Source organism: Astatotilapia calliptera, chromosome 17 (genome assembly GCF_900246225.1).
Source record: "Astatotilapia calliptera chromosome 17, fAstCal1.2, whole genome shotgun sequence".
Lineage (NCBI taxonomy): Eukaryota > Metazoa > Chordata > Actinopteri > Cichliformes > Cichlidae > Astatotilapia > Astatotilapia calliptera.
In genome coordinates, this window is record NC_039318.1 from 10542846 (window position 1) to 10570235 (window position 27390).

Sequence of the window (27390 nt, forward strand, 5' to 3'; positions counted from 1 at the left end):
TGAGCTGTAGTTTTTTAGTGATGAAGCGCACAAGACATCTATCTATCTATCTATCTATCTATCTATCTATCTATCTATCTATCTATCTATCTATCTATCTATCTATCTATCTATCTATCTATCTATCTATGTTACTGTCAAAGAGGTGGCTCTGAGGCCTCCAGACAGTAATTATGTCCATGTCACATTTAGTGGATATATCCTTGAGTGCAGAACATGATGCTTTCAAAGGTAGGTTTTTTCCATGGCATTCAACCTACACCGGCCCCATCTCCCTGCTTCATTATAAAAAGACATTTAACCCCCCCCAGTGGGAGGGGCTTGCTGCAGGTATTTCAGCTGATAGATGTTTAAGAAAAGATCAAACCACTAGAGAGAAGTGTTTTTAAGAATCAAAGAGAAGCTATCAAGAGAAGGAGAGAAGACACAAACCAGAAAAACTGGTGCTATGAAGTGGCTGGAGATTTTTGTATTACTGGGCATGTGCTCACAGGTATTGTAATAAATAGTGAGGAGATAACTGTTATAGGAAATTGATCAGAACACTTAATACATATATTTTATCTTAATTTGCAGGCTGCAGCCCAATCAGGTACTGTATGTTGTCTTTTACTATATTCAACTGTTGGCGGTTTATCACAGAACAAGAAAAAAAACTTGACTTGTCTGAAAGAATCTTTTTCTCAGGGTGCCAGATGTGTCTTATAATGATTTTTGCTCTACCTTCATTAGATTTTAAAGTGTCTGTGTTCTCTGCAACATCAAAGACTGTGACTCTCAGATGGACCAGGTACTCTGGAGCCACTTCATACCAGATCACTGTAAAATCACAGAGCGAACTTGTCGCTTTTGCATCATTTGGTCCAAACACAGTGATGGGCTCTGTTACCTCGCTGCCTCCAAACGTCATGTATAACTTCGTAGTTGAAGCAATGAGTGGTTCCCAAAAACTCAGCACTGCATCAGTTGAATCATCAACAGGTGAGACTTCATGCACTTCAGTCCATGCTCATGCTGTTTAAGATATGAAGTATACAGTCTTGTGTTGTCCTTCACTATTTATTTCTAAAACAAAACGTTTTTAAATTAATTTTATTGAACATGACTTTGTCCTAATAAGTTGTTCATTTCTAGAGGGTCCAGGCTGTGTAGCTGTTGCATAGAAATGCAACCAGTACCTTTTTAAAGTTTGGAGAACACGCTACAGCAGCTGATGAACCCAATGTATACCACAATGAAATCCTACAGTATTTGTAGCAAGCTTCATTTCTGTTGCATCGCATAAGAGTGTTAAGATTGTAGCTTATAATTTGAATGGAAAAAATAGAACTGATTCATTATGAAAAGGATGTCATTTAGGAAGTAAACTTTCCAGTGTTTCTTAAGTTTTTAAAACTTCCTGCTCGACTGGTAATACCTATTATTAGACTTTTATTACACAGTGTCTTTAAGTGTCCGTTCTCCATAGAGTTCAATGTTGTTAATTTTGAACTTACAGTTTCCCAATTAATGTTATTTGAGTAGTAAATTTCAAAGAATAGCCTGTGAAGCTCAATGGGTTAGAACAGGGGTGGGCAATCTCAGTCCACGAGGGCCGGTGTCCCTGCAGGTTTTAGATCTCACCTTGGGTCAACACACCCGAATCACATGATTAGTTCGTTACCAGGCCTCTGGAGAACTTCAGCACATGTTGAGGAGCTAATTTAGCCATTTAAATCAGCTGTGTTGGTTCGAGGACACATCTAAAACCTGCAGGGACACCGGCCCTCGTGGACTGAGATTGCCCACCTCTGTGTTAGAATGTTTGTAAAGCTGCCATGTTTAGGCACACTAATCACTGATCTAAATAAAATTATGTACGGCAAAAAGCTATGCCGGAACCATAAAAATAAGTAATTTTGCAATGCAAATATAGCTATCTAGATCTGTTGGCAGTTTTACTGCTAGTATTACTGCCATTTTTCAGGCTAGCATCACTAGTATCACTTGAGACATCACTAGTAATAAACATGTGATTTATAGTTATGTTCAGTAAATGTACCAGGGGAGATTCACAGACGATAAAGTATGGGGTAGTTTTGGTTGCTTTTTTAATTAAAAAACCACTTTGGCACTGATCACCACCTGCACTCATGTACATATCTTTCTACGTAGCACTTTTAATTCTTATTCTTATTTTTATTTTTTTCATGTCTATTTAAGCGTAATTTATGACAGTATGTTTACACTGAAGCACCACAGCAATTTCCTAATGTTGTAAACCTGCTCAATATTTGGCAATAAAACCCTTTCTGATTCTGATTCTTAATTAAACCACTTAAATCTAAAGTTCAGCACGCAGACACATACAGTAAAAATTAACTTAAGAGTGGACTTGATACCATCCCTGTTGTGAATTGTTTGTGCCTCTTTCAGCCCCTGATATGATGGAGCCCATTCTGACAGTGAAGTCACTGGATAGCACAACCTTGACAGTGGAGTTTAACTTGAGAAACGGGGTGTCTCATTACATCATACGTGTCGAGAACAGCAATGGCTTCTTCAGAGAGGTTGCAGCATCCTCCTCTCCAGCTGAGATTGAGTCCCTTGTGCCGTACACTGAGTACTCGCTCAGCATCATGGCTGTGAACACCGCAGGCCGCAGCCAGCCCTCAATTCCTGTAACTGGAAAGACAGGTGGGATTTTCAAATTACTCGTGTGAAATGGGTCTCACACCCCATGCCCTGCAGAGGTCACTTGATCTGTTTTATTGTCTAAACAGCACAACCACTATATTCAATTGTACAAGTGAAAGGTACAGTATACACACTCATCTTCAACCCTACGGGCCTCTCTGGCATCGGTGGTAACCATACCTGACCCCTCTATGTCAAACATAAAGAGCTGAACTCTTCCTGAGTAAAGGGTTACCAGCTCTAATCTCATCTTTACGGGGGGCAACATTCGATTCTCACGAACATGAAACATGAACTTGCAGCTGTAGCCTCTCAGCGGTGCAATGAGTTTACTGATCTTGCACCAGTCAACAGGTCTTGTTTAAAAATTTCTTAAGATTGCACCTGTTCAACTAATCCAGTCACTTTGTGACAATCATTTTTTAATAATTCAGAGAAATGTCCTCTAAACTTTTTCATTTATGCAAACTTGATTAACTTGAAACAGAAATGAAGACAAAGTTATGTGACTATTACCAAAGTAATACAGAGTTTATCTATTAATAATACTGATTACTTGCTTAATATATTAGTATTAGTACAGTTTTCATCGATAACATACAATTACTTGAACCTTTCACGTTTTCAAGCAACTTTCAAACTGATTCTTGAACGTGAACACAATCAAACTCTGAAGCTCTGCTTCACCTAAAATGATCAAAGAAAATAACATAAGCGCACAGTCTGAATATGTAACAACTGGCAAGAGCTCTAAATGTTGCACCCACTATTAAGTTGACGTTACACTGACTTCCTTCACATAGTCTTGGATTAAACTTTTGGACTTTCAGTAATGTGCTACAGTATTCATCCCCCACACCAGTTACTACATATAAAACAGTCTAATCTTGTCTTTCACAGTTTTGGCTCCTCCTCAGCTTGCGTCCTCCTCTACGAGCAACAGCAGCATCGTTCTATCCTGGGATCCAGTTGCTCATGCCGTCCAATACACCGTGTCCATATGCAAGCTTGATTCAAACATAAGCATGGGCGTGTACAACACCTCCAACACCAGTTTGACCTTCTCCGGCTTGGATGCTGGCTCACTCTACGTCATAACTTGTTTTGCTTGGGATCTTGAAGGTCGAAAGGGAGACAGCTCGAACATTAAACAGGCTACACGTAAGCAGGCACTGAGACAGTTGTCTGTTTGTGACTGTACACTTTGTGTTTACTCTAGCATACAGAGTGTTATTCAGTAAGAGCCCTGGACAGCATGAAGAATGCTTAACCATGATCTAGGGTCAATGCTGCAAAGCAGTAAAGCCACCAAAACACACACAGTATTATAATTCTGAGGAGTCTTACTGTGGCAAATTATCCATAAGGGTTAATGAACATGCTGCTTAAAATATAGGAGCACAACAAGTATGAAATACTTGCTTTCTAAACTTAGAACCTTGAAAACTTCCTGTTTTAGTAGACATTTGAAAAATATAATGAAGTAAAAAAGCAAAATTTTCCACTTAATTACAACAAATAAAAGCATGCATTCAAAAATAACCAAATGCAGTTATATCACACTGGTTCCCGTGTCTACTCCAGTTTAGTCCTTCGCTGGTTTTGTTTTTATTTTTTGTCATCTAACAGGACCTCGGACCCCAGCGTCTGTCAATGTGTCTGTGGTGATGAATGGCAGTGTGGCTGGACTGTTGGTGTCTTGGGAGCCAGACCAGGAGGTCTATGGACCCATTGAGTACAATGTGATGAGTGACCTAAACTTAATGTGTAAGACCACATCCAGCTCCTGCACCCTCTCAGTAGTGGGGTGTGGAGAGGTACACACCATCCAAGTCACTGCCTCAAATGAGGCTGGGCCCAGCTATCCATCTAGCCCTGCAGTCTTCATCACCTGTGAGTAGAAGAGATATGAATGTGTCATCCACATAATGTTTTTTAAAAATACTGGAATTACCTTCCGGGTATGAAGCCGAATGCAGAAACTTGTATTGTTTCTAATGCATTGATTTAAATTAAGATTTATATTCCATATGACATGAAAAACACCCAAATTTAATTCCACATTACAAAAGTTGAATGTATCCTGTAAAATTAATGACCACTAAGGGTAACTATGGACCAATGGTAGCAATACTGAACTCTGACCCTTTAAAACCACAACATTTTAAAACTCATAAGCAGATAAAACAATTTCAACATTTTTTTTATATCACACTGTTTATATATCTTAAAGAAAACAATTTATTCATTAAAAATCTTCAAACTTTTAATAACTACAATGCAAAACATGCTATAAAATATGACACACAAGTTTTTTGTGTTCTACACCGAACCCCTACCTGACTCTATGAGTGTGTGACTGTGACTAAATTCCCTGCCGTCTTGTGCTGCAGTCCCCTGCCCACCTGAGTCTTTGGCACTAGTGGAGTCTTCAGAAGGCAACTGCACTCTAACGTGGAAAACCGTGGCTCATGCTGACAGCTACATGGCCCTTATCGAGACAGCTGGCAGCAGTGTGGAAACCTGCAACACCACCAGCAACAACTGTACCTTTCACTGCCCGTGTGGGCAAACATACCTCCTGTCTGTGCTGGCCTTCAACCACGCTGGCAGCAGTCCTCAAGGACAAGTTCTCAACTACACCACTTGTAAGTAGCAGCAGAAAATTATACTTTTTAGTCACGATGAGATGCATTTTCTTCACTCTCTGATCATTCATAAACTTCTTTTAGTGGTGTGTTGCCCAGAGGATGTGTCAGTGTCAGCGGTGAGCACTGACACTCTGGACATCAGATGGATGCCCTCACGGGGGGCAGTGCTGTACGAGACCCGGGCTGCACACAGTTCAGAGGTCATCCTCTGTAATGACACCGCACCGATGTGCGTCCTCTCTGGCCTCAGCTGTGACACTGCCTACAGTGTGGTGGTGATTCCCTGCAATGATGTGAGCGGTTGCAACCTTGCTTGTAAAGCTCACACCAAAGACACAGGTAGAAAACTTGTGTATATAAATAAGGGTATAAAAACATATCCAAGGAGAAAAAGTCCACAATATCTAAAAAAAAGATGTCTCCTCATAATTTTGAGGGGTCCTTAAACAACGTGGACACCATTAACTCAGCCTTCTCTCCATTCTCGAAGCTCCCTGCATGCCAAACAATGTGATGCTCAATCCAAAGAACTCCTCCTGCGTCACAGTCAGCTGGACAGCAAATAACAGGGCTGCTAATTACACTGTAAGCGCAAATGGAGATGATGACAAACACACCTGTAGCACCAATAAAAGCAGCTGTGACATCACTGACCTTTCCTGTGGCTCCACCTATGAAGTAAGCGTCGAAGCAACCAGCACAGCTGGTCCGAGTTTACCCAGCTACTCTGAGTTTCTAGAAACAGGTGAGCAGTCGAATGCTGTCGCTCACGAACGGTCAGTGCTGCTTCCTGACCTTTCTTGCTTAACTTTACAACTTTGCATAACTTCATATGTGACTTTATTCCAGGTAATTATACGGGACCTAAAAGAGTTTATGTTCAATTAAACACTTTGCCCATCTTTACATCAATTTTTCTAGTTTACAAGAATTATATTTAGACACTTTTGCCTAGCTGCAATATAAAAATATACTGAACTGTACATTAATTGATATGTTATAACTATTTCCCACACCTCATCTTCTATCGCAGAACCGTGTTGCCCAGTGAATCTGACGGTGGATCAGGTGACCCAGGCAATCACCAACGTGTCGTGGTCTCACGCCAAAGGGGCACGCTTGTTCATCGCCACTCTGACATCATCACGCGGTCATGCCCGCTGCCATACCCAGGACTCCCACTGCCTCATGGGATGCATCACCTGCAGCACCAACTACACTGTCACCATGGAGGCAATCAGCCATAACGGACGCAGGTCCAACTGCACCTATCAGGGTTTCTCATCAAGTGAGTGATGTCTTCTAATAAACCGTGACAATAAGTAACAAAGAGTGGTCAGTGAAAGATAAAAGAAAACATAAAACAGAAGAGGTGTGGACAAATTTAAAGGCTAAAATGATCTGTCAGAGAGCTCTGACAAGTTTATTAAAACATGCACACATCTATTGTGGTTTTACTTTGGTTACTCGTTTGAAATATGTACATAGTTTCAAATAATCATGGCAATTTACGTGCATATCATGCAATGACCCAAAGGATAAGGCATCAGACTCCTCTAATGGCTTTGGTCACAACCCCCAGCCACCTGCTGATCAAACCTTCTGTTTACCAAGGACAGCCAATCCAAAGACGGCTGGCTTAAAAAGAGGGTTGCCATCAAAGGAGAAAAGTTAAAACAACTCTTTTAGAGAGAGGATGAACTGAGGATCATGTGAATCATGCAAAATTACTAAAACAGAGTATAAGACTAAAAATATGGAGGTGCAAAGGAGCGTAGTAAGTCACGTAAAAAAACTAATTTATGACTTAAAGGCCTTTATTTTATGTATTGAAGTAAAAACTTACGAGGAATTGTGGAAATTTTTTAAAAGTATCAAGATAAGTGTATACAAACAGAAGATATGCCTACCGAAAAAAGAGCAAAACCAAAGCTGTTACAGTCATAGTAATCTGTTTTTCTTCAGCCTTTAATTGCAAAGTAGTATTCTAGTCAGAAGACATGCATCACTTCATTAACATGTCTTTGTCGCAGGTCCCTGCTGTCAGTCTGGTGTCAAATTATACAGCACGTCCAGTAACTCTCTGCGGGTTTACTGGCGCAGCACTGGGAGCAACCACAGCTCCATCGCAGAGATGGTGGGGAGCAACAGCAACTACAACTGCACCGCAGCTCCTGGAGACAACAGCTGTGACTTCGGCAGCGTCCAGTGCGGGGACGTCTATCATGTAGTGGTCGCTCCACTCACACAAGAGGGCAGCAAAGTCCAATTCTGCCCGGAGAGACTGTACTCGGGTAATTCAAAGTGAAATTGTATAAAATTAGACTTTGTGTGTATTTTATTTTCCATTGATTATATTATTATAGCGATCGCTTTCACACATTTTTCTCATTACTTCCATGTTTCGTCAGGGTAAAGTTTTATATAAACATGAATCAGTAACTGTGATTAGAAAAAAAAAGTACCTCAGATTTAGACTTTTCTGTTTCTGCTCTTTTAGTCACCTGTTTAGGAGACAACATTGGCACAGGTAAGTTTGCCATCTTTCTAGATTTTTTTGAATTTGGATTCAAAAAATGTTATTTTGGATTGCATTAGATTGTAAAAAAAAAAAAAAAATGCATGCATTTTTTTTCTAAATATGCTTCAATCTCTTCTCCATCAGTTATTTACAGAGGGAAGAGAAGCGTGGACTAGCATGTTTAGCAACAAATGGTAAGCAGCTGGCTAAAGAGAGCGCATATAAGCTATAGCAGTGGTGTCAAAAATATAGCCCGAGGGCTCGAATCAGTAAAGACTTCAATCTGGTGCACTGGACAGCTTTGGAAAATTTGAAGGAGGAATTTTTAGCTTTTCCTGGTGATAAAGATCCCTGATACCCACAGACATTTATACTACACTAAAGTCTAACTGTTATAGATCAACATATGGGTAAAAATAAAAAAGGACATTTTCTCTGAATTAAGTTTGATGTTTTGATGTTATGTTTGAGTTCCCAGAACCTTTTCTGTAATTTTACACATGTATCATGCAGAAAAAAAACTACACAAAAGGTATGAAATATAAAAAGATGAAAATTATTAAGATAAGATTCAAAAGTCTTCCATCTGAAACTTTGTCAGCACCACTCCTTTTTAAAAAAAAATGTACCATAAATGCCACATACAAGTATCAGAGTTCACTTTCTGTTTTTATGGTGCTAAACTGTGGAACGGTCTATGTCTTGAATCTATGATAACATTTTTAATGACAGTTAAAATAATTGACCATCTTTTGTCTCTACCGTCTTGTGTATATTAATGTCTATCTTCTGGCTACAAAAAACACAGCGACACTTGACATTGTTGTCATCAGATTTGAGCACATTAAACCAATGAGCACAAATATTGCAGGTCAGTATTCAGTTTTCATGGGTTTTGATCTTTTTCCTCGACAGAAAACATGTTCATCCTCACCCCCATCCTCACCGGAATGATCCCAGCCTCATAAATATATAGAGAAACAACCACAAATGTTTAGCCATGAAACATGTTGGTATAATGTTTGATGATTTTTATGTGGCATAGGAAAGCAAACCCACAGTCTGCTCCAACATTTAAGATTCAAATCTGTGATCTGTGAAAATCACACATTAAAGTTAAAGTAACTAAAGTTATGTTAAATTGGGGAAATTCTAAATTAATTTTAACCACAAATTACTGGATTTAATAGGAAAAAGATTTTTTTTTAAACTGTTAAAAATTGCAATTGATAGTTGATAGTAAAACATTTACCATGCTTGAATAGCTAATTCAAACTACATATGATGGATTTTTCTTCTTCAGTTCAAGAAATTTGTCATAGAGATGACTGAAGCACAATAAATGTGTAGCTCATTGTCCTCCTGACAATCAAGGAACACGAACTGATATATTCATCTTTAAATACACGATTTTTTTCCCTTTTAAAACAACAGTTCTCTGTTTTATATTGTTAGAATGTAATGAACTGCTTTCAGTACGTGTCATTGTCTCAAAGTGATGGAAATTCCTGGTAATAAAGAACTCCCAGCATCATCATCATATAGTGTTTTGTTTTGGATGTAGATATGTGATCTGTAAATCAGGATGCTGATAATGCTTTGTTAGTTAGATCTGTTTAACAGTCACATGGCAGCAGTTACTATATTCAGCCTGTCCTGCTGACATTCAAACCAAGCATGAGAATGGGCAAGAAAGCTTGTTTAAGTGAATTTCAATACATTAAACTGATGATGTAGAAGTCTCAAACACTCATAACCTCATGTATCAACGATACATTTGGCTTTAAAGGGTTAATTCTGTTAGAAGCTGTTTTGTTGTTTCTGAAACTTTCCCTTCTTCAAGATCAACTGTATTTTCTTCAAACTGATTACACATCAGTGAACACTTGGCTCTCTGATGAGAATGTTATATTTGGTAAGGCAAACAGCATCATCTTCATCTTTGTGTTACATTTGAAATTTAATCAAATCTGATCACGTTGGGTGACATGTTTGAAGTCTGGACTTACATGCAGGTAATATGTTAGACTGGACTAAAATGTTACAAGTTATAGATATATTTATCAATACATTTATAAAGTTCTGACACTGTAAGTGAACCAGAAAATCGGATAACCAAGTTGCAGAGAAAGCAATTTATGAAGAGGTCCCAGAGCTCTGTGCCACTGCCTCCAGCTCTCCCATAAACAGAGGTCTCTAAAATCAGAAATTTGGCCTGTAACATCTTTTGGTTTTCACACTCCCCTATCTCCAGAGAGTCAAACATAAATGGACAATCATACATAACATACAGTAGCTGTAAATATAGGGATTGTTTTTTAACTCCAGAGTATAAAAGACATTAATCAGAATGTCCTTGTGATGTAGGAGTTTGTGGTCTTTCCTTTTTTGCAACCAGCCTCAACTAGACAACTAGAGTTTGTGTCACTCCCACATTGGCTTCATTTTTCAGCTCTGCCAGTTGCCACCTGTTTCAAATGTCAAACCTTGAGGTTTTTTATTAGGTCAAGCTCAGTAATACCGGGAAAGATACACTGGCTTTATATAATGCATTGAAAAAAGTTTTCAAAGTCTCAAATTACAAAAATAGTTCCCAAACACCAGACATTATTCCTGCTGAAAAACTGCTGCCACGTTTTACATTGAAAACAGAGAAAACTTCCCTCCATCCCTCTTTTTGTTGATTCAGGGCATCTCTGGTTGCCTGGGGCTGCTGGAGGGGCAGCCTGCCCCCATTTAGGGAATACTGATTGGTTCTCAGGTTGAGTGGACCAAAGCTTAAAAGAATCCAGCAAACGTTTTGTATTTGACTCCCTTATATAGTAAACTAATTTTAATCCCGCTCTCATTGTTAAAGATGGGGTTGTTGGGAGCCATAGGCTTTTCTTTAGCTTTGATAACTCTAACTCAGGTAAATACAACTTTTAAACTTGTTGAAATTTATCAAATGATCAATATTTATCAATAACCAAAGAAAAATAATGTTCTATTGTTTTTATTTGCAGACACATGAAGGTGCAGAAGGTAAGAAAATGAAAAAAATGTCATTTAAATAATCTATCCATTTTTTAAATACAAAGGCATGATTGTGAATAAAAAAGCACTACAGATGGATTCAAATAATAACAAACTTTTTTTGTGTGTGTAGCTGCATTATTTGCTCCTGTACAACCTTTAATAACAAAGCTTACTGCATGTGCTTCCATTTATTCCAGGGTGCAAAATCTTGTCAGCAAGTGCCTCAAATGCATCATCAATTCTAGTAAAATGGGAAAAGCACGCTGGAGCGACCAGTTATATTTTGGAGCTTCGAGAGAAAAACTCTCCGCAGTCTGCACCGATTACAGCGCCCATATTCGGACACCAGACTGAAAGGAACGTCTATGGTCTAAAACCAGGAACTGAGTATAATGTGACTGTCAAAGCTTTTGTCTTCTTCAGTGTGGCGTGTGTGAATTCAACCCTGGCTTCCACAGGTAAGTTCAACATTTTTATCAGGGGTCAGTGCCCACATGCATAAATTCACGTAAAACTGCAGTATTTATAAACACATCAAATACATCCACAATGAGCTGATAAATAACTTCAGTGACCAAAAAGCTATTCATAAAAGAATACCTCATAAAAGAAAAGCCAGTTGTCCCTTTATGCTAGAACGGTGCTATTATGCACAGACTTAATACAGATCAACACTACTTAGCACCCTTAAGGGAAATTATTAAAATCACACTTTAATAGCATTATGGTATTATTTTCTAAATCACTTCACTCTTCTCTTCCGCAGTGATTTAAAGAAAAGAAAAGCACATGGTAAGTGAATGTATTATATCTGACATGTAGCTTTGTGCTTGAATAAACAGGAAAAAAAAACCCATTTGGTGAAGATAGAGACTCTGTAATTCCTTTGTGCTTTTTTAAATTTAAGTTTTAAAAATATGGCAAATGATTTTAGCTAGTATCTGCAAATTTCTGCTATGTTTTGTTTTGTCATTTTTCTTTGCACAACGATGAAACACAGTTTGTAATTCTGTGTTGGCCACACTGACATGTGTACCTATATGTGCACATGAGTGACTTACAATAAAGAAACAAAAAAAACAAAAAATACCGCAAACTGAATACAATGTTGATGTGTCTTGATGTTTTGCTTCCACAGAAGATATTACACAACATATTCATCATACGCTAATACACCACAGGAAGAAAGTCGTGCTCCTAAAGGAACAAATGTCAACCAGGAATCAGTCATGGAGCAAGAAAATGAGAAATGGTTTTGTTAAATGATTTTCATGTGTTGAATGAAAAAACAAGTGTAACAGCAGTTCTTTCTGTGTTTTCTGCTCAAAATATATCAGAAAGGGCATGTGGTGGAAAAATCTGCGTAACCACACAGGTGTAGCTACCTGCTGTAGCAGCTGCTTGTGAACATGGGAGAGACCTCTTCTCTTTTTTAAAGTTTAAACCCAGGCAGGAGGCATGTTGGTGATGAAGTGCTAATGAAGACACCGCTCTGTGAATCTTTTCCTGATCTGCCTGTTTGCTTTAAATTCTCTTTGTGCTATTTATGATTATGAGAATTAAATTTTAATTTTGTGCAGCATGTGTGTAAAAATGAGCCTACTGCAGATAGGTGGTTTCCAGCATCAATTTGCATTTGAGAGTAAATAATTAGTTCTTGTGTAATTCTATGGTAATAATTATGCAAGAAATATCTTCTCAGTGACAACATGTTGTATTCTATTTATTCCATGTCAATAGTGAATCTAGTTCTAATAAAACTGAATTAAAGTTCTTTAACAAAACTGATATTCATGCTGTTGGTTATCAATGCAAAACACCTTTACTCAGTACCATATTCACTCAAACTGGAAGCCAAAATGATTACCTCTCATTTGTTAATACACATCATTCCTTCTTTCTACCAAATACCAATGATTGGAAAATTACTCATTATTAGAACATCTCTTATTTCTGTTAAAGATTTTTGTTTCCAGCAGAGATGCAATTACCTGAAATGTAAAGCTGAACGTCATCAGTATGCAGACTGACTTTAACAATGAGGGAAGCTATATTTGATGTTAAACCCACAATTACAGTGAGTTAGAAGAAATTCATTGCTGCAGTTCAATATTATGGTGTTCACATATTTTTAATCACCAGTATCGCGGAAGAACACACAGAGAAGAGAGCTCAGATTAATTAAACACCCTACAACGTGCCTTTACATGAGACAGCCCATATGGAAAAGAAATAGTAAAAACTTATATGATTTACTCATGAAAGTGGCCACTTTCTCATTACTTTCATATATTTTTTTAGTAAGTATCCAAAACATACAAGTTTCATTATATAATTATTCAAGGGATCTTATATCTGTTTTTACCCTTTATGCTTTTCATACAAGTTTCACACAAGACAGATACAAACTTTATAAGATTTATATATATCTTTTCCATATGGGAGCTGCACCTCTGCAGCTTTGCACGGCGCTCCTCCCAGAAACATTGGTTGCCATGGACTTTTTCATAGTGCAAGTTTCACTTGGCTGAAGTCTTTGAAATCACAAATGGCTCTGGTATTATGTTCAGCGTACTGTGAACAGTGCTGGTTATCAGTAAGGAAACTGTAACTCTCTGTAGGGAATAGTTGGCATTGAATAGTAAAACATGAGCCATGACTCTGGCAAAAGGCATTTTGTCGAGACATCTAGATCTTCGCAGCTTGTGTAACAAACACCAAATTGAGATGTATAATTTCCTTGCAAAAAGCACGCACATAATAAAAACACCCACCACATTAACATTCATTTCTCAAAGCACTCAAAACATGAAGGGAAATTTTTTTCTGTGTGTCCTCAAACCTGTTGAGGCTTTCTCAACCTAGGCTAACTTCATGCCGTGATGGTGACCGTGAAACCATATTTTGTCACAGTATAACATTTCATCAGATTATGTCTCATGAGGTTAAAGAGACATTTAGTAGTCAGGGGAACCCTGAGTTCCAGTGCAGGGCTGCAAACAGGAAATTACTCAGGAATCATTCAAGTAATCATTACATTTGTGAGCTCCTGTAGATTCTTCTCCGTTTATAGGCGTTGCTCAGCTGACCTGTGCTGCTTCTGTGGCTTTGACATTTACTGCTCTTTGTGAATTTAACAAGCAGTTTTCCACGATGTATGGAAGCAGTTGTTACACGAGCCACCGTGGCAGTTTTCCAACCCTTTGTCAGTATAAAGCTAAAACTTGGCAACTGTTGCTAAAGACCATCTTCACTTTCAATTCTGCTCAACTGCAACCAAAGTCTTTCTAGAAACAAATCCTGCCACGTGGCAACCTTCTTAAAAAGCATCCCAGAACCTATTTAGGAACCTCTTTTATTTTCGCGTATGGATGTACTTAACATTTGAGTTTATTCTGTTAGTAAAGTAAAAGTGGTGTCAATGATTACAACAACTTTTCATCTAACTTCCACATCAGAAAGAACCACATTTTGGGTGTGGAAAAGTATGCCTCTCTCTTCTATATTGTTCATTAAAGTATGCCTTTGTGTCTTACTTTGTGCCAAACTGTGCCATTTCCTGTATTAGGTGCAGTGTAATTAAACTGTGGATGAATACCTGGAGAAAGTACCAGACTGAAAAACATATTTCCATAATGCTGTGAAACTTCCAACAGATGTCTGAACAATGGCCTTCATCATAGTAGGGCAGTGGTTCTATAGCTTCTTCTGCTATGTCCCTTCCATTGTGCAATTTACAAATAATTACATTTCATCCTTACAGGTTGTATTTATCAAGTTTATTTCTTTATTTATTACAAAAAGTCAACAGCTTTGATCACTTATTTTGCAGAAAATACTTGAACTCTACTCTAACTCAAATCCTTCAGTGATGAGAATTTTAAATGCATTATTCTAAGTTTCTTCTTTTGATTCACAGCATTTCTCCAGTATGCACATAGTTATGGTTAATTTCTTGTCAACATGTTCTTATGTTCTTGTTTTAGACATTATGCTTGACAAAAATGTAAAGAAATGTGATTATTATTTAAACATGAGTTGGTTAAGGTGCTGGGATGACATGTTAACACCTAGCAGTGAGCATAAGAACCTGACGTGAAAGAAAAATGAACTGTTATTGATTAACATAATAATTCATTATTATTATTGTTATCACCATCATACAGATATAACACGATAAATTATGAAAAAATGCAATTACGCACTAACTGAAATCAGTGTGAATTTTTTCTATATATTTTTATTTTAGCATGTGCATAACATCACTAATATAACCACTATTATATTGTCTAGGGTACACTGTATGTTATACTGAATAGATGATGATGACTACCTTAAACTCTAATATTACTTGATTAAAAGCAGCATTTCCTTCAACATCATCTGCACCATTTTCACTTATACTTCTTTCAACAAAGCAATGTCTCATTTTAATATGACTCACTTCACCAGATAGGTGGCTGCTTATTTGTGTAACCATAAAAAGTGAGGTTGGAAAACTGCAAAGTGCTCCTATAAACCATTACATTCACAGTAAAACTACAGTGTTTTGTACACTACTGCTCATGAAAGTGTTTTATATTGTAAAGAAATACTGTTATTTTCTGCAGAAGAAGCAGTGGCCTTCAGATTTGTAGAAACAGAGAAAATAAAATGTCTGTCTGAAAAAAGTTTTCCATTTTTCACATAATGTGTGTTTTAAAAATGTTAGCTAAACTGCAATAAAATGTTGGGGTTTACCATTTACCATTTCATGTTTTTACTCTGGTCATTCACCCTCCCTGCAGGAGACCTATGCCCACCAAATGTCAGGGCTCTGTGTGCGGGCAGGTGGAGAATGTGGATCCAAGTGCAGAACTCAAACACTAACTTGAAACTCAAAACCACAGCTTTATTGCTGGCACCAATAAAACAGAAACCAGACATGAACAGACTAACTGGACCACACAGGCAGGATCTGAGGGTACGACGCAACACCGAGCATGGGAAAACACAGGGCTTATATACACAGGGTAGTAACGGGGGAATCGGCAACAGGAGGGAGACACAGCTGGGAGAGATCAGGGCTAACGAGACAGGGGGAACAAAGCCGCACACACTAACATAAGACAAAGACTTTCACAATAAAACAGGAAACATGAATTACAACTCAGAGACACAGACTCAACACAGAGAGACAGAAAATGACACATGGAACTGAACTATTCCTAAAACATGGATAACAGAAATATGAAACTCTAATAATAATCATCACGACCACAACAAGAGAACAAGAAAACAATCCATGATGCAAAATTAAACCAAAACATCATAAACTCAAAATACTGGGTCCAACGGACCCAGAACCGTGACACCAAAAGAGCAAGCACCTAACTTTGAGACGCCCTAGGGAAATCAGAGATTGAATATATGTATCCTACCAAGCAGCTTTCATGCATAATATTGTCGCTGATTTGAATGCAGCTGTCATTAATTCACCTCTAGGTTCCTTACAGTGTAAAGCCAACTTTATATAAAGATGAGCGTAGCTGTTGTGAGGTCAGAAGTTGCTTTGTGGGCTACTGTTTTGGAGTGAAGAGAAAAAACATTTCCAGCATCAGGCTGTAAACATGTTTATTTCTGTTCTAAAGTTGTGCATTTTAACATGGGCGTGAATTAGCATTGACTTGCTTTTAAACTGAAGTGGCCATTCAAGGATCTGCAGTTTTTGTTATCTGGTCAATGGATTCATTTTTAACCACTGGAGATCACCGCTTGGTGAGAAGCCAGAGGCAGAAACAACCCAACCCTTCTGTGTTGTAATGTCATTTTATGGAGGCCGATTTTTGGGAAGTTGCAACACAGGATCCTTAACACCGACCTGTAATATTGTATTCCTCAGGACAATATCACAGCTAAAATATCAAGATGTTCACATCATTTGTTCATAATTGCTCTTTTGCCTAAGAACATCTAAAGTTTCCTCACAGTATTCTAGCCCATATCCATTTTCACACTGACTTCCTTTTTTGTAATACACGAGGAGGAACCATAGGCCTTTATTCAAGTGTGACAAAGATCTTTTTCAGCCCAGCATGTAGCCTACATAATGTCAGCTCTGGGATTAAGATATCTAGGAAGAAATCAGCTTCACTTTTTGTTTGTACTAAACACCTGCAAAAATTCAGTTTATGAATTACTCAAGTTAGTAAATCTCTGTGCGTTAGGAAGTTCATCCCATCTAGATGAAGTCCCAGTTTACAAGTTTACATTCCTGACTTTAGTTTCAGGTGCATTTCTTTTCTTTGCTTCAGCAGCCCCTCCCAAGTTCAGGTCATTTACCGCGCTCTCATGTATTGTTTCTTGAAGAAAAAGAAACCACTAAATGAATAACGATGTGTAAACATTCAGTTACTTCGACAGAAAAGAAAAAAAACAACTGAACAAATGAATCAATCATGCTTGGGTTAATGAGCAGTAAGGCTTAATAGGTCAGTAACATTATGTCGCAAACTACGGCTCCAAATATTAGGTACGACAATGCTGTGTTAACATGTGACATATGACTTATGTGGATGAATTAATATTTTTTCTCTTGTGATTTAATAAACACGGCTGAACTGAGAGATCCTAAAACTAATCTTTTGTTTTCTGTAGTTTAAAAAACAGAAGACTTGCCACAATGTCATACAATAAATGAATTCTTATCAATGACTTTGAACAACAAAAAGACTGTTTGATATTGCAAATAATAAACACAACATAATAGATACTACAAATAGACAGCAAGGAAAATGCCTGGATCGAGGTTATGGCTGCTGATAGACTGAATAAGAGGAAAAAAGAGAGAGGAAGTGAGAGAGGGTGATGACCTTCCTGTCATCCTCATTTCAGGTAAACTCTCATCCATTTATCCATCCCGCCCTCCATCCCTCCCTCATGCTGTGTTCCCAGGGCAGCTTATGCTGCCTGGGGCTGTTGGAGGGACAGCCTGTCCTCTATTTGAGGAATACTGATTGGTTCTCAGGCATACTGAGTTAAAGCTCAAAAGAATCCAGCACACCTTTTGCATTTGACTCCCTTGTATAGTAAAGTAATTTTAATCCCGCTCTCATTGTCAAAGATGGGATTGTTGGGAGCCATATGCTTTTCTTTAGCTTTGGTAAGTCTAACTCGGCTAAATAGAACTTTTTATGTTAAAATCTATAAAACTGAAACAGTTGTATGATTTTTCATTGTTTTTATTTACAGATACTTCACATTGCAGAAGGTAAGAAAATGGAGACATTTGCGTGACTATGCAGGTCAAAAGAGCTATGTATTAGCATAATTTGGTCATTTTTAAACTTATGACCATGATAATGACTAGACTATAATAGAATAGAAAATATCATTAAAGCTCAAGATGTCACACTGGCTTCTGTTCAGTGTGACATATATGTGGCTGTATTATTTGTTGCTGTGCAACCTTTAATGTCAAAGTTTATTGCAGTGCATTTCCATTTCTTTCAGGATGCAACATCGTGTCAGCAAGTTCATCAAGTGCCTCATCAATTTTGGTAAAATGGAAGGAATATCCTGGAACAACAAACTATGTTTTGGACCTTCGGGAGAAAAACTCTCCACAGTCTGCACCAATTATAACGTCCATATCCGGATCCCAGACTGAGAGGAACATCTTTGGTCTAAAACCAGGAACTGAGTATAATGTGACTGTCAAAGCTTTTGTCTTCTTCAGTGTGGCGTGTGTTAATTCCACTCTGGCTTCCACAGGTAAGTCCAACATTTTTACAACAACACTGATTGATCATGATTGAGAATACTGTCATTTTTTATGTTGACTTCCTTTAGCAGTTTATGTGAAATAGTCTCGCCTGCTCTTTCCCACCAGTCCCTGACACATCACAGATAGTTGAAGGGCAAGCACTATCAAGTACTTCAATCAAAGTAACATGGACAACAGTGCCTTCAGCACAGAAATACTATCTAGAGGTGTACTCTCAGACCACTGGAACCGTGATGAACTTTACATACACCAACACCACAGCTGTGGTAAGAAACCTGCAGCATTCCTCCAACTATGACTGCTATGTCTACACAGTTAACCAGGCAGGCCTGGGAAGCAGAAGCAAAGTGAAGACCATCACAACCTGTAAGTGACCAACTTCAATTAGAATGTAGAAGTGTTTTAGGGTGGATGGGTATTTTATAGTCGCTCTCTGAAAAACAGGTAACTCTTGCAAATGTTTGGTAAATTTAAAAAAGAGAACGTTCAAAGAAATCTCATGACTTTTTCAGGGGGACAGGAGCAGATATTCCAAAATAAATGCATAGAAAGTGAAAAATTACATTAAAGCTATGCATTTATAAATGGTAGCTTGACCCTTTTTAATCAAAGGTCTCTAAGAATTAGAAACTTGTGTAGAAAACGTATTTCACTGATTTGTGTCAACTATTTAAGAGTATTTATATCTGAATAAATCCCACTCTCTTTCAGTGGTGCAGCCTCCAGTCGGTATTACTGCAACACAGACTAACCAGGTTACGGCAAGAATAACGTGGGAGCCTGTGAATAGGGTCCTTTTATACCATGTCAGGATTCGCAACCTAGATGATCCCAGCAGTCAACCCTCTTCATACAATGTCTCAGACACCAAGCTGGATGTTCAAGGCATCCTCCCATGCTCCACCTATCTGATATCAGTGTTCTCATACAGCATGTTCTTGGTGCCGAGCGAGCCCACGGACTACACATACACCACCAACAGTGAGTCTGCAGAGCCACACAATATCAATAACTTGGTGATTAGGATCTAGGTCAGCCATTCTCTCTGAAGCGTCCCTTTCAGACACTTAGAATATGATCCTCAAGGACAATTCAGATGTTCTGAAAACCTATTTGTTAGGTTAGGTGGAGGCTGATGGGAAAAGAGACATGTGAGAAGATTATTTGGGTTTTATAGCACTCTACTATTAGATATGAGGTTTCCCTTCAAATACAGATTAGAGGCAATGTAGCATCAAACATCAGTGAAATGATATAATTTTCTGAAATAAAATTATATTAATGCGTTGCTTGCAGAGCTGACACCTGTTTCATCAGTATCAGTGGACTACAGCTGTACCACTAACTCTGTCACCGTGTCTTGGCCGGCTGCTTCGGGGGCCACGTCCTACAGGGCCGTGGCAGTTGGCAGTAATGGCACACAGCTGGAATGCACCAGCCAAAGCACCAACTGTCCAATTAAAGAACTGAGCTGTGGCCAGGAATACAAGGTGTATGTAATGCCCATGTCAGACAAATGCAAGAACTTCATCCACAACACCTCAGCTTCTTTTAATACTGGTGAGACCGAATAAACACACACACACAAAGAAAATAAAGCAATGGGGTTCCCTTTAAAGTCTGTTTTTATCAGGGTTTTTATGAAGTGTGTAAGCAGCATACCCAACCAGCTGAGCCTTTGTTCACAGCGGGATTGTTTCCTTCTTCAGCTGTAAAAGCTGAAATAATCCATTTTGTTTTAAATAAGGAAGAATCTGAGAGCTCATATTCCAAATACACGTATAGGTTTGGTATTGAAAAATCTGGCATTTTACTTTTAAGTTTTAAAATAAAGAAGCCAATCTGAAGAGGGACTAAAAAGAATGAAGAAGAAATATAAAGGAGTTTGTTTTAACAAAGAAATGTAAAGCAGTGATTCTCTATTGATGTCCCACAATTAGGTATAATTGTCCACAAATCAAGCATAAGGGGCATAAGGTGGTCTAGTAAGTGGTCACGTATTTCAAGCTTCTACCTTGTAAGGGAACTTCTATAAATGTCAGACTTTCAGAAAGCTGCTCTTGAACTACTGGAGACAATATACAACTCTTTTCATAAGATCAGCAGAAGGCCTCATCCTGTTACACAAGCATGTGTAAAATGTTTTTAATGCTCCTTTAGATTAGACGTTGAAACACTGAACATCTTTATCGGGAGAGACGATTCATAACTAGCAGTATTTTTACCTATTGCATGATTTCTATTGGTAAATATTTGGCCCTCCAGCAATAGTCAACTGGATGTCAGGACTTTATTGTCTATTTTGGGCAGGCAGTTAATCTTTTCATCTCACATATCCCTCCATTCAGTCGGGGATCTCGGAGCTGAGAGTGCGTGTTCAGCCCCACCCAATGGGTCACATTGTGCTTGGCTAAGTTGTCGTGACTTGGATGCTGCTGAATATAATTTCATGACAAGCAGCTCTAACATGTCAACCACCCACGTATTTAATTCGGGACAATGAATCCTTAAGTCAATCGAGTGATAAAACACCTTTTTAAAAAGAGCAAATCCCTGGAAAGGGCAAAGAAAAACTCTATTTTTTATAATAACAATAACGAGCTCCACCAATCAGCTACAAATTAATTTTAAGACAAGGATTGATGTCAAATTTAAGAAGAGGGCTTTTTCCAAGTATATTACACCCACTTGTTTTTACCTCAGGATAGCGATTACTGGTGTCACATTGGTCTTGCGCCTAATGGGAATACTTGTTTACAAGTTTTTCATTCCAAGTTCACACACTTGTTTTAGTGATCACTAGGCGTCTCCTTTGAAAACTGGGTCTCCTTTTGAGATTTGCTGTCTATATCATATTGTGTTGTGTTCAGCCAGTTAAGAATGAGCCTGTGTTTAAGTGAAACCTGAAACATTATACAGTGAAAAGCAACACTGGAGCGCAATCTTTAGTATCAGGGCGTTTTAACCTGAACAGAGATTTGAGAAGTTCACCTTTGATGAGGATATTTAATCCAACCAGTTTTGTTTGTTTGTTTTTAGCTCTCCTGCTATCCATCCATAGATAGCTCTACCATCCATCCTTTATATACAGCATATACGTCATGTCTGTGATGTGCTATTTTTTTAAATGACTCTATGTCTTCCCATCAAGCCCCTTGTCCTCCAGCCAACCCGATGTTGTTGCGGGACTGCGACACTGATGTCATCATTTTTTCATGGAATCAGACAAACGAAGTAAACCACTACTTAGCCAGGGCAGTCGACTCCAAGGTATTATATTTTAGATTTACAATTGCTTATTTTTGTCAAATAATAATTGCACAACCTTTTTTCCGCCAATAAAAACATCTTGCTGAGAACTGAATGAGAAGATTAATTTATTAAGCTTTAGAAAATCTGGTAGGCAGATTTCATGCAGAACTAGATAGTCTGTATGAACATTTCCAGCCAGTTTCTTAAACTAGCTTTGCTTTTTTTTCTTTGCTTGTTTAACACTGTTTTTCTCATCTCTTCAAATTCCCAAGACTTTATCTACCTAAGTAGAAAACAGAATCATAGAAGTTGGATTTCAAAAAGAAAGTTTATGAGAGTCTTGGCATACACATGATCTTAAAGTGGTCAGATCAACAGAAACCTAAAAATTTTCCCTCAAATGTTGACCTTTGTGATAAACTAGAACATGTAAATTAGCACTGGCTAAATATTAAATATTCTTCTTTGCACCCAGGGAATGGTCAGGCAATGCATGACTCAAGGAAACAATTGTTATTTCACAAATACATTCTGTGGACGGTACTACTCCTTCACAGTTCAATCTGTGTCTGGGAGTTGCTCAAGTGGCTTCAGCTCTCCTGTTGGCGTTCGCACAGGTATGATTTCAATAAATCTGCAACATAATTTTGGGTAACTAATGTCCCATTTTCTAGTGAATGATTTGACAAATTTATCTGACTGGGGCTAACTATTTAAATAGTCTTTTATCTGCAAATGATTACATTGTTAACATTCCAAATTGTAACAGTTTTTGAACAGGAAATTTAACGTATTCCTGGTTCTGAGAGAAACTGAAGTGCGTTCTCATATCAGCTCTCTGTGATGAATGTGATGAATCCAATTTACAATTCAATATCAGTTGTGTTCAGCTTCTCGTTTATATAAATGCAAACATTTTAGTACATTTATGCAATTCTTTATTTCCACTCTTTCCAGCACCCTGCATTCCGCAGAATCTGGAAACAGTAGCCGACTGCAGCGTTGACAGTTTGCTCAGCAAGTGGGACAATGCTGAGGGGGCACTGTACTACACCGTGGCAGCTGTGGGCAACTACAGAAACAGCAGCTACAACTGCAGCTCAGTGTCCAACAGCTGTGTTATGAAGGGCGTCAAGTGTGGAGACCATCTGACCGTCACCATCAGATCTTTTGACAATGACTGTCCCAGTCCAACAGTGCTGGGGCCACCGGCTGAGACAAGTGAGGAACACATGTTAGAGCAGGGGTGGGCAATCTCAGTACACGAGGGCCGGTGTTCCTGCAGGTTTTAGATCTCACCTTGGGTCAACACACCTGAATCACATGATTAGTTCGTTACCAGGCCTCTGGAGAACTTCAGGACATGTTGAGGAGCTAATTTAGCCATTTAAATCAGCTGTGTTGGTTCGAGGACACATCTAAAACCTGCAGGGACACCGGCCCTTGTGGACTGAGATTGCCCACCCCTGTGTTAGCGCCTCAGACATCTGCATTTGCATTCACTCCATTAATCCAAAAGAGCACAGACCCATTTTTACTGCCAGGAAAACTATAGTAGAGCCGATGTTAAAACTTTAACATGACTTTCCTCAGTGTGTAAAGGGGCAGTGACACAGGTTCTTATGGGTTAATTGGTTTATACAAATCTTAATGATAACTAAGATTTTATCAGTAAAACATATTTAGTATGCCAACCAAACCAATCTCAGTGTTATATTTACATATTTGCATATTTCGATTAATTAAATGTTTATTTTTAATAGCATTGGATTAATTGAGCCAATATTTTATATGCAACAGGATAATCTGTATTGTATCTACATTACTCTAAGTTGCATTACTGCAAATTCAGCTGTTTACATATTAAAGTATGATAATAATAATAAAAAAAAAAGATGGCTCACAATTTACTTACTAAAGAATCAGTGTGTAGTATTTAGTGGTATCTTGCGTTGAGGTTGCAGATTGCAGCTAACTGAATACCTGAACCTTACCAAGCATGTAAGAGAACCTATGGTGGTAGTAATGTTTACACAGGTGGTTCAATCTAGGCTCAGTGTTTGGTTATAGTAAAACATGGCAGCACAACATGATGCAGTCTATGGTGGATGACCCATTCCTACACAGCTATGCAAGATTCATTCTAAGCTTGACAAATGATTAACTGCAAGTGAAAACATTATGAATATATTATATTACATGTCTTTGTTACATTTTACCAGTGGATATATATAGAATATAGCCAATAAACAAGCAAGTACTAATTCTATTTCCAAAGAACAATGTTTTTTAATGTCTTGCTGCATAATTTAATTGATTATCTTAAAAGTTTTGGACTGTTGGTTTGTTAAAAAAAACCCTGTAAAAGACATGACCTGAAACTGTAGGAAATTTTGACTAGAATTTTCAAGCCTTTTATAAAGTTGAAGAGTAATTAAAAGAAATCTGTAGATGTATTTGCAATAAAAAAAAAACAACTAAAAACTAAAAATAGATCGTTTACTTAATTCTAGTACTGTGAAAGTGTTCCAGGTTGGTATTATTATTAACTTGCTTGCTTTCTACCTCAGCCCCATGCACTCCCCAGAACATCTCAGCAGAGAGAAATTGTGCAAAAGACTCCATCTCTGTGAAGTGGGAGATGAGCAACGCAGCACTTTTCTATGTTGCAATGGCAAAGGACAGCAATGGGGTCATTCATAGCTGCAACTCCGTGGATATGTTGTGTATGATCAGTGGCTTGAAGTGCAGCACCAGCTACAAAGTCTATGTTATTGCCTCCAACTTCATGTGCAACAGCTCTGAGAGTGACATGTTTACCATAGAGACAGGTAACCTCTAGTGAAGATGCTCATTTAGTTACTTTATGTAAAAGTTGCCAAGATGTGCATCTTTTTTCTGAGTGAGCATTAATGACAAAAATGTCACAGTCATATTTGCACATTTCTTTTATTTTATTAAAAGTTAAATACAGTTTTGTTTCTTTCTGATTGATAATGGCCCACTTGTGTCATTTCAGTTCCCTGCCCACCAAATAACCTCACTGCCACCCTGGACTGTGCAGCCAATGAGGCTCTGATTTCGTGGCATGGAAGTGTGAGTTCCTACACTGCTACCATTATAGATTCAAGTCAGCGACTTTTAAGCTGCAGTTCCACTGCAACCAACTGCAAAATACCTAACCTGAAATGTGGCGAGCTCTACACTGTGACTGTCAGCCAGCATGACGGCAACTGCTCCAGCATGCCCTCTACGCACATCTACATGGAGTCTGGTAGGAAAATTTTCAAAATACATTAAAAACTGACCACATGTCAATTTGTCAGATCTAGCGTAGTGCTGATAGTCTGAAAAGGCCTAAAATGCTTTTTGTACACAGAAAAAACAGTTTTGATTTATTGTAACAAAAAGGTGTGTTCCCTCGGACTTTCCTGAGACCACAAGAGTCATTTTGCTCCACCAGCACCTGACCAGTAATCACTAACCAGGGGCTACATCCATTTATGAAGTCTAGAGCTTAGCAGTTTGGAGTCAACTGATTTTGACACTAGACAGAGAACTGACCGAGAAACTGAGGGAGACTACACACTTGTACAGTAGACTGTCAATCGCATGGTAGACCTGCCAAATTTAGCTTCTTAACTCTAATGAATGACATTAATTAAAGTGATCAACATGTTATATTCACTAATGCTACAACACTGAGCCCTATACTAGCAATACTAGGAAAGTATTTACAGAGGTCATAGATCTTGAAGAGTCATCCCCTGCTGGCCACTAGAAAGAATGTAGGTTACAGGCGCTTTAGCGTTGGCTTAGTTTTCACACCCAGATACAAATGATCTCTTTTCTACTAAGACAGACAGTGAGGCTCTAATATAATGGATCTTTGCCTTTCCATTTCCCTAAACATACTTTCGATATTAAGTTTGACAGAAGTATTCGTTTTGAATATAAAATTAAATGAAAGTTATTGATTCACCAATTCATTTCTTAGCTGCCTGCCTTCACCCAACCTTCTTATTTTTCGTTCAGTTCCTTGTGGGCCAGCCAGCGCAAGTGCCAGGGTGGACTGTGCATCAGGCAATGTGACAATAAGCTGGAACGCATCCCAAAATGCAGAACGTTATATCGTCAAAATCTCAAACGGCACCATGCCGTTGACGTATAACACCACACAGACAAATCTGGCAGTCCACACACTGGAGTGTGGCCAGGAGTACAAAGTGAATTTGATGTCCTTCAATGGCAGCTGCGTCAGTCGTCCTTCAGAGTTATATTTCAGGGAAGGTAAGAGAAGTTAACCCTATAAAGTTTTTTTATTTCATTGACATCAGTGGTTCTACTTTGCTACCTACTAAGATAGTTTCTTCATTAAATAACAGCTGAGCTAATCAGAAAATTTCACTCCCAGTTCCATGTGTACCCACTAACGTTGAAACAAGGAGAAGCTGCAGCCAGAATTTTGTGGACGTCATGTGGCAAGCAAGTCGGGGTGCCATAAACTACACTGCTACTGCTCTGGATGCAGATGGCAGTTACTTAAAGTGTACATCCAATGAGACATCGTGCAGGCTGGTCAATGTAATGTGTGGACATGTGTATAATATCAGTGTGGTTGCTGTGGATAACACGTGCACCAGCATGAAGAGCCGCACATTGCAACTACAGATAGGTACACGCTGACAAAAATATAAGTTAACACTGCTTATGTGCAATCACTGTCAAACTTACACCATGCATATGTTCTGTGTCGTTCCTCTGCAGAGCCCTGTTCACCCTCTCAGCTGACCGTCTCAGTGAACTGTAGCAGTAACTCTGCCAAGTTAGCCTGGCAGAGCAGCCCCAACGCAGTGTCTTATACTGGCAAAGCCATAACCGCAGACGGTCACAATGTGACCTGTTCCACAACGACAGAACTCAGTTGTAATTTGGAGGGTCTGCAGTGTGGAAAGATGTATAACTTCACTGTGTCAGCTTCAGATTATTACTGTCAGAGTCCAGACAGCAAGCCAGTCATCCATACAACTGGTAAGAAGCAGTAGCACCTCTGCTTTTATTCTACGTCCTAATAACCCTCTCGTACTTATCGAATCCCAAACAGCAGTTGAGATATTGCAGACGAGTAAGTCTAACTGTTTTTCTGTCATCTCAGCCCCATGTACTGTGCAGAATATGCTGACCACTCTTAACTGTACCACCAACATACTGACCATCAGCTGGACACCGGGATCCATGCCAGTAAACTATAGCACCACAGCGGTGATGACAAATGGCACTACACTTCGCTGCGTCACGCAGAGTTCTAGCTGTACGATGCCTGAGTTACAGTGTGGACAGCAGTACAGTGTGAGAGTCAAGCCCATCAGCAGCACATGTGAAGGACCCAGCAGTGTCCCGGAGATTGTAAATTCAGGTATTTTAGTTGACTTGTTAAAGTTTATGACTCTACGAGCCATGATCTCACTCGACATTAAAATGTTTTTTTTCTGTCTTCCTTTTCCTCT

At 38.6% G+C, this 27390-nt stretch overlaps 2 protein-coding genes and 1 long non-coding RNA gene across 4 annotated transcripts in view; all 3 read left to right on the forward strand.

The window, feature by feature from the left end:
• The first annotated feature begins 145 nt into the window (after positions 1-145).
• LOC113009591 (fibronectin type III domain-containing protein 7-like) lies at positions 146-9030 on the forward strand. Of its 2 annotated transcripts, XM_026147996.1 has the most exons (14): positions 146-493; positions 577-592; positions 733-981; positions 2416-2676; positions 3577-3837; positions 4306-4569; positions 5070-5324; positions 5409-5666; positions 5818-6072; positions 6361-6615; positions 7361-7621; positions 7828-7857; positions 7993-8042; positions 8764-9030. In XM_026147996.1, the coding sequence occupies exons 1-13, from the start codon at positions 449-451 to the stop codon at positions 8022-8024; spliced, it is 2442 nt and encodes an 813-aa protein (XP_026003781.1). In that variant the 5' UTR covers positions 146-448; the 3' UTR covers positions 8025-8042; positions 8764-9030. The 2 variants fall into 2 exon arrangements, with proteins under 2 accessions (XP_026003781.1, XP_026003780.1); XM_026147995.1 differs by having other exon boundaries at positions 146-981.
• A 1822-nt stretch (positions 9031-10852) lies between these two features.
• On the forward strand, positions 10853-12532 carry LOC113009592 (uncharacterized). The gene is made up of 4 exons (XR_003270211.1): positions 10853-10872; positions 11064-11324; positions 11633-11658; positions 12005-12532. It is a non-coding gene; the product is annotated as an uncharacterized LOC113009592 (long non-coding RNA).
• Positions 12533-22726: 10194 nt separating this feature from the next.
• Positions 22727-27390, forward strand: part of fndc7b (fibronectin type III domain containing 7b) — a 30349-nt gene continuing 25685 nt past the window's right edge. The window contains exons 1-8 of the mRNA XM_026147740.1: positions 22727-22732; positions 22858-23104; positions 24454-24714; positions 24903-25157; positions 25919-26173; positions 26298-26558; positions 26651-26914; positions 27039-27299. Of these exons, the coding sequence (XP_026003525.1) occupies positions 22727-22732; positions 22858-23104; positions 24454-24714; positions 24903-25157; positions 25919-26173; positions 26298-26558; positions 26651-26914; positions 27039-27299 (1810 nt within the window). The remainder of the gene's footprint in view (positions 22733-22857; positions 23105-24453; positions 24715-24902; positions 25158-25918; positions 26174-26297; positions 26559-26650; positions 26915-27038; positions 27300-27390) is intronic.

Coding starts and splice junctions, on each gene's coding strand:
- LOC113009591 (XM_026147995.1), top strand. CDS start 600: ATGTTGTCTTTTACTATATTCAACTGTTGGCGGTTTATCACAGAACAA. Junction 982..2,415: donor ATCAGTTGAATCATCAACAG/GTGAGACTTCAT, acceptor TGCCTCTTTCAG/CCCCTGATATGATGGAGCCC. Junction 2,677..3,576: donor TCCTGTAACTGGAAAGACAG/GTGGGATTTTCA, acceptor TGTCTTTCACAG/TTTTGGCTCCTCCTCAGCTT.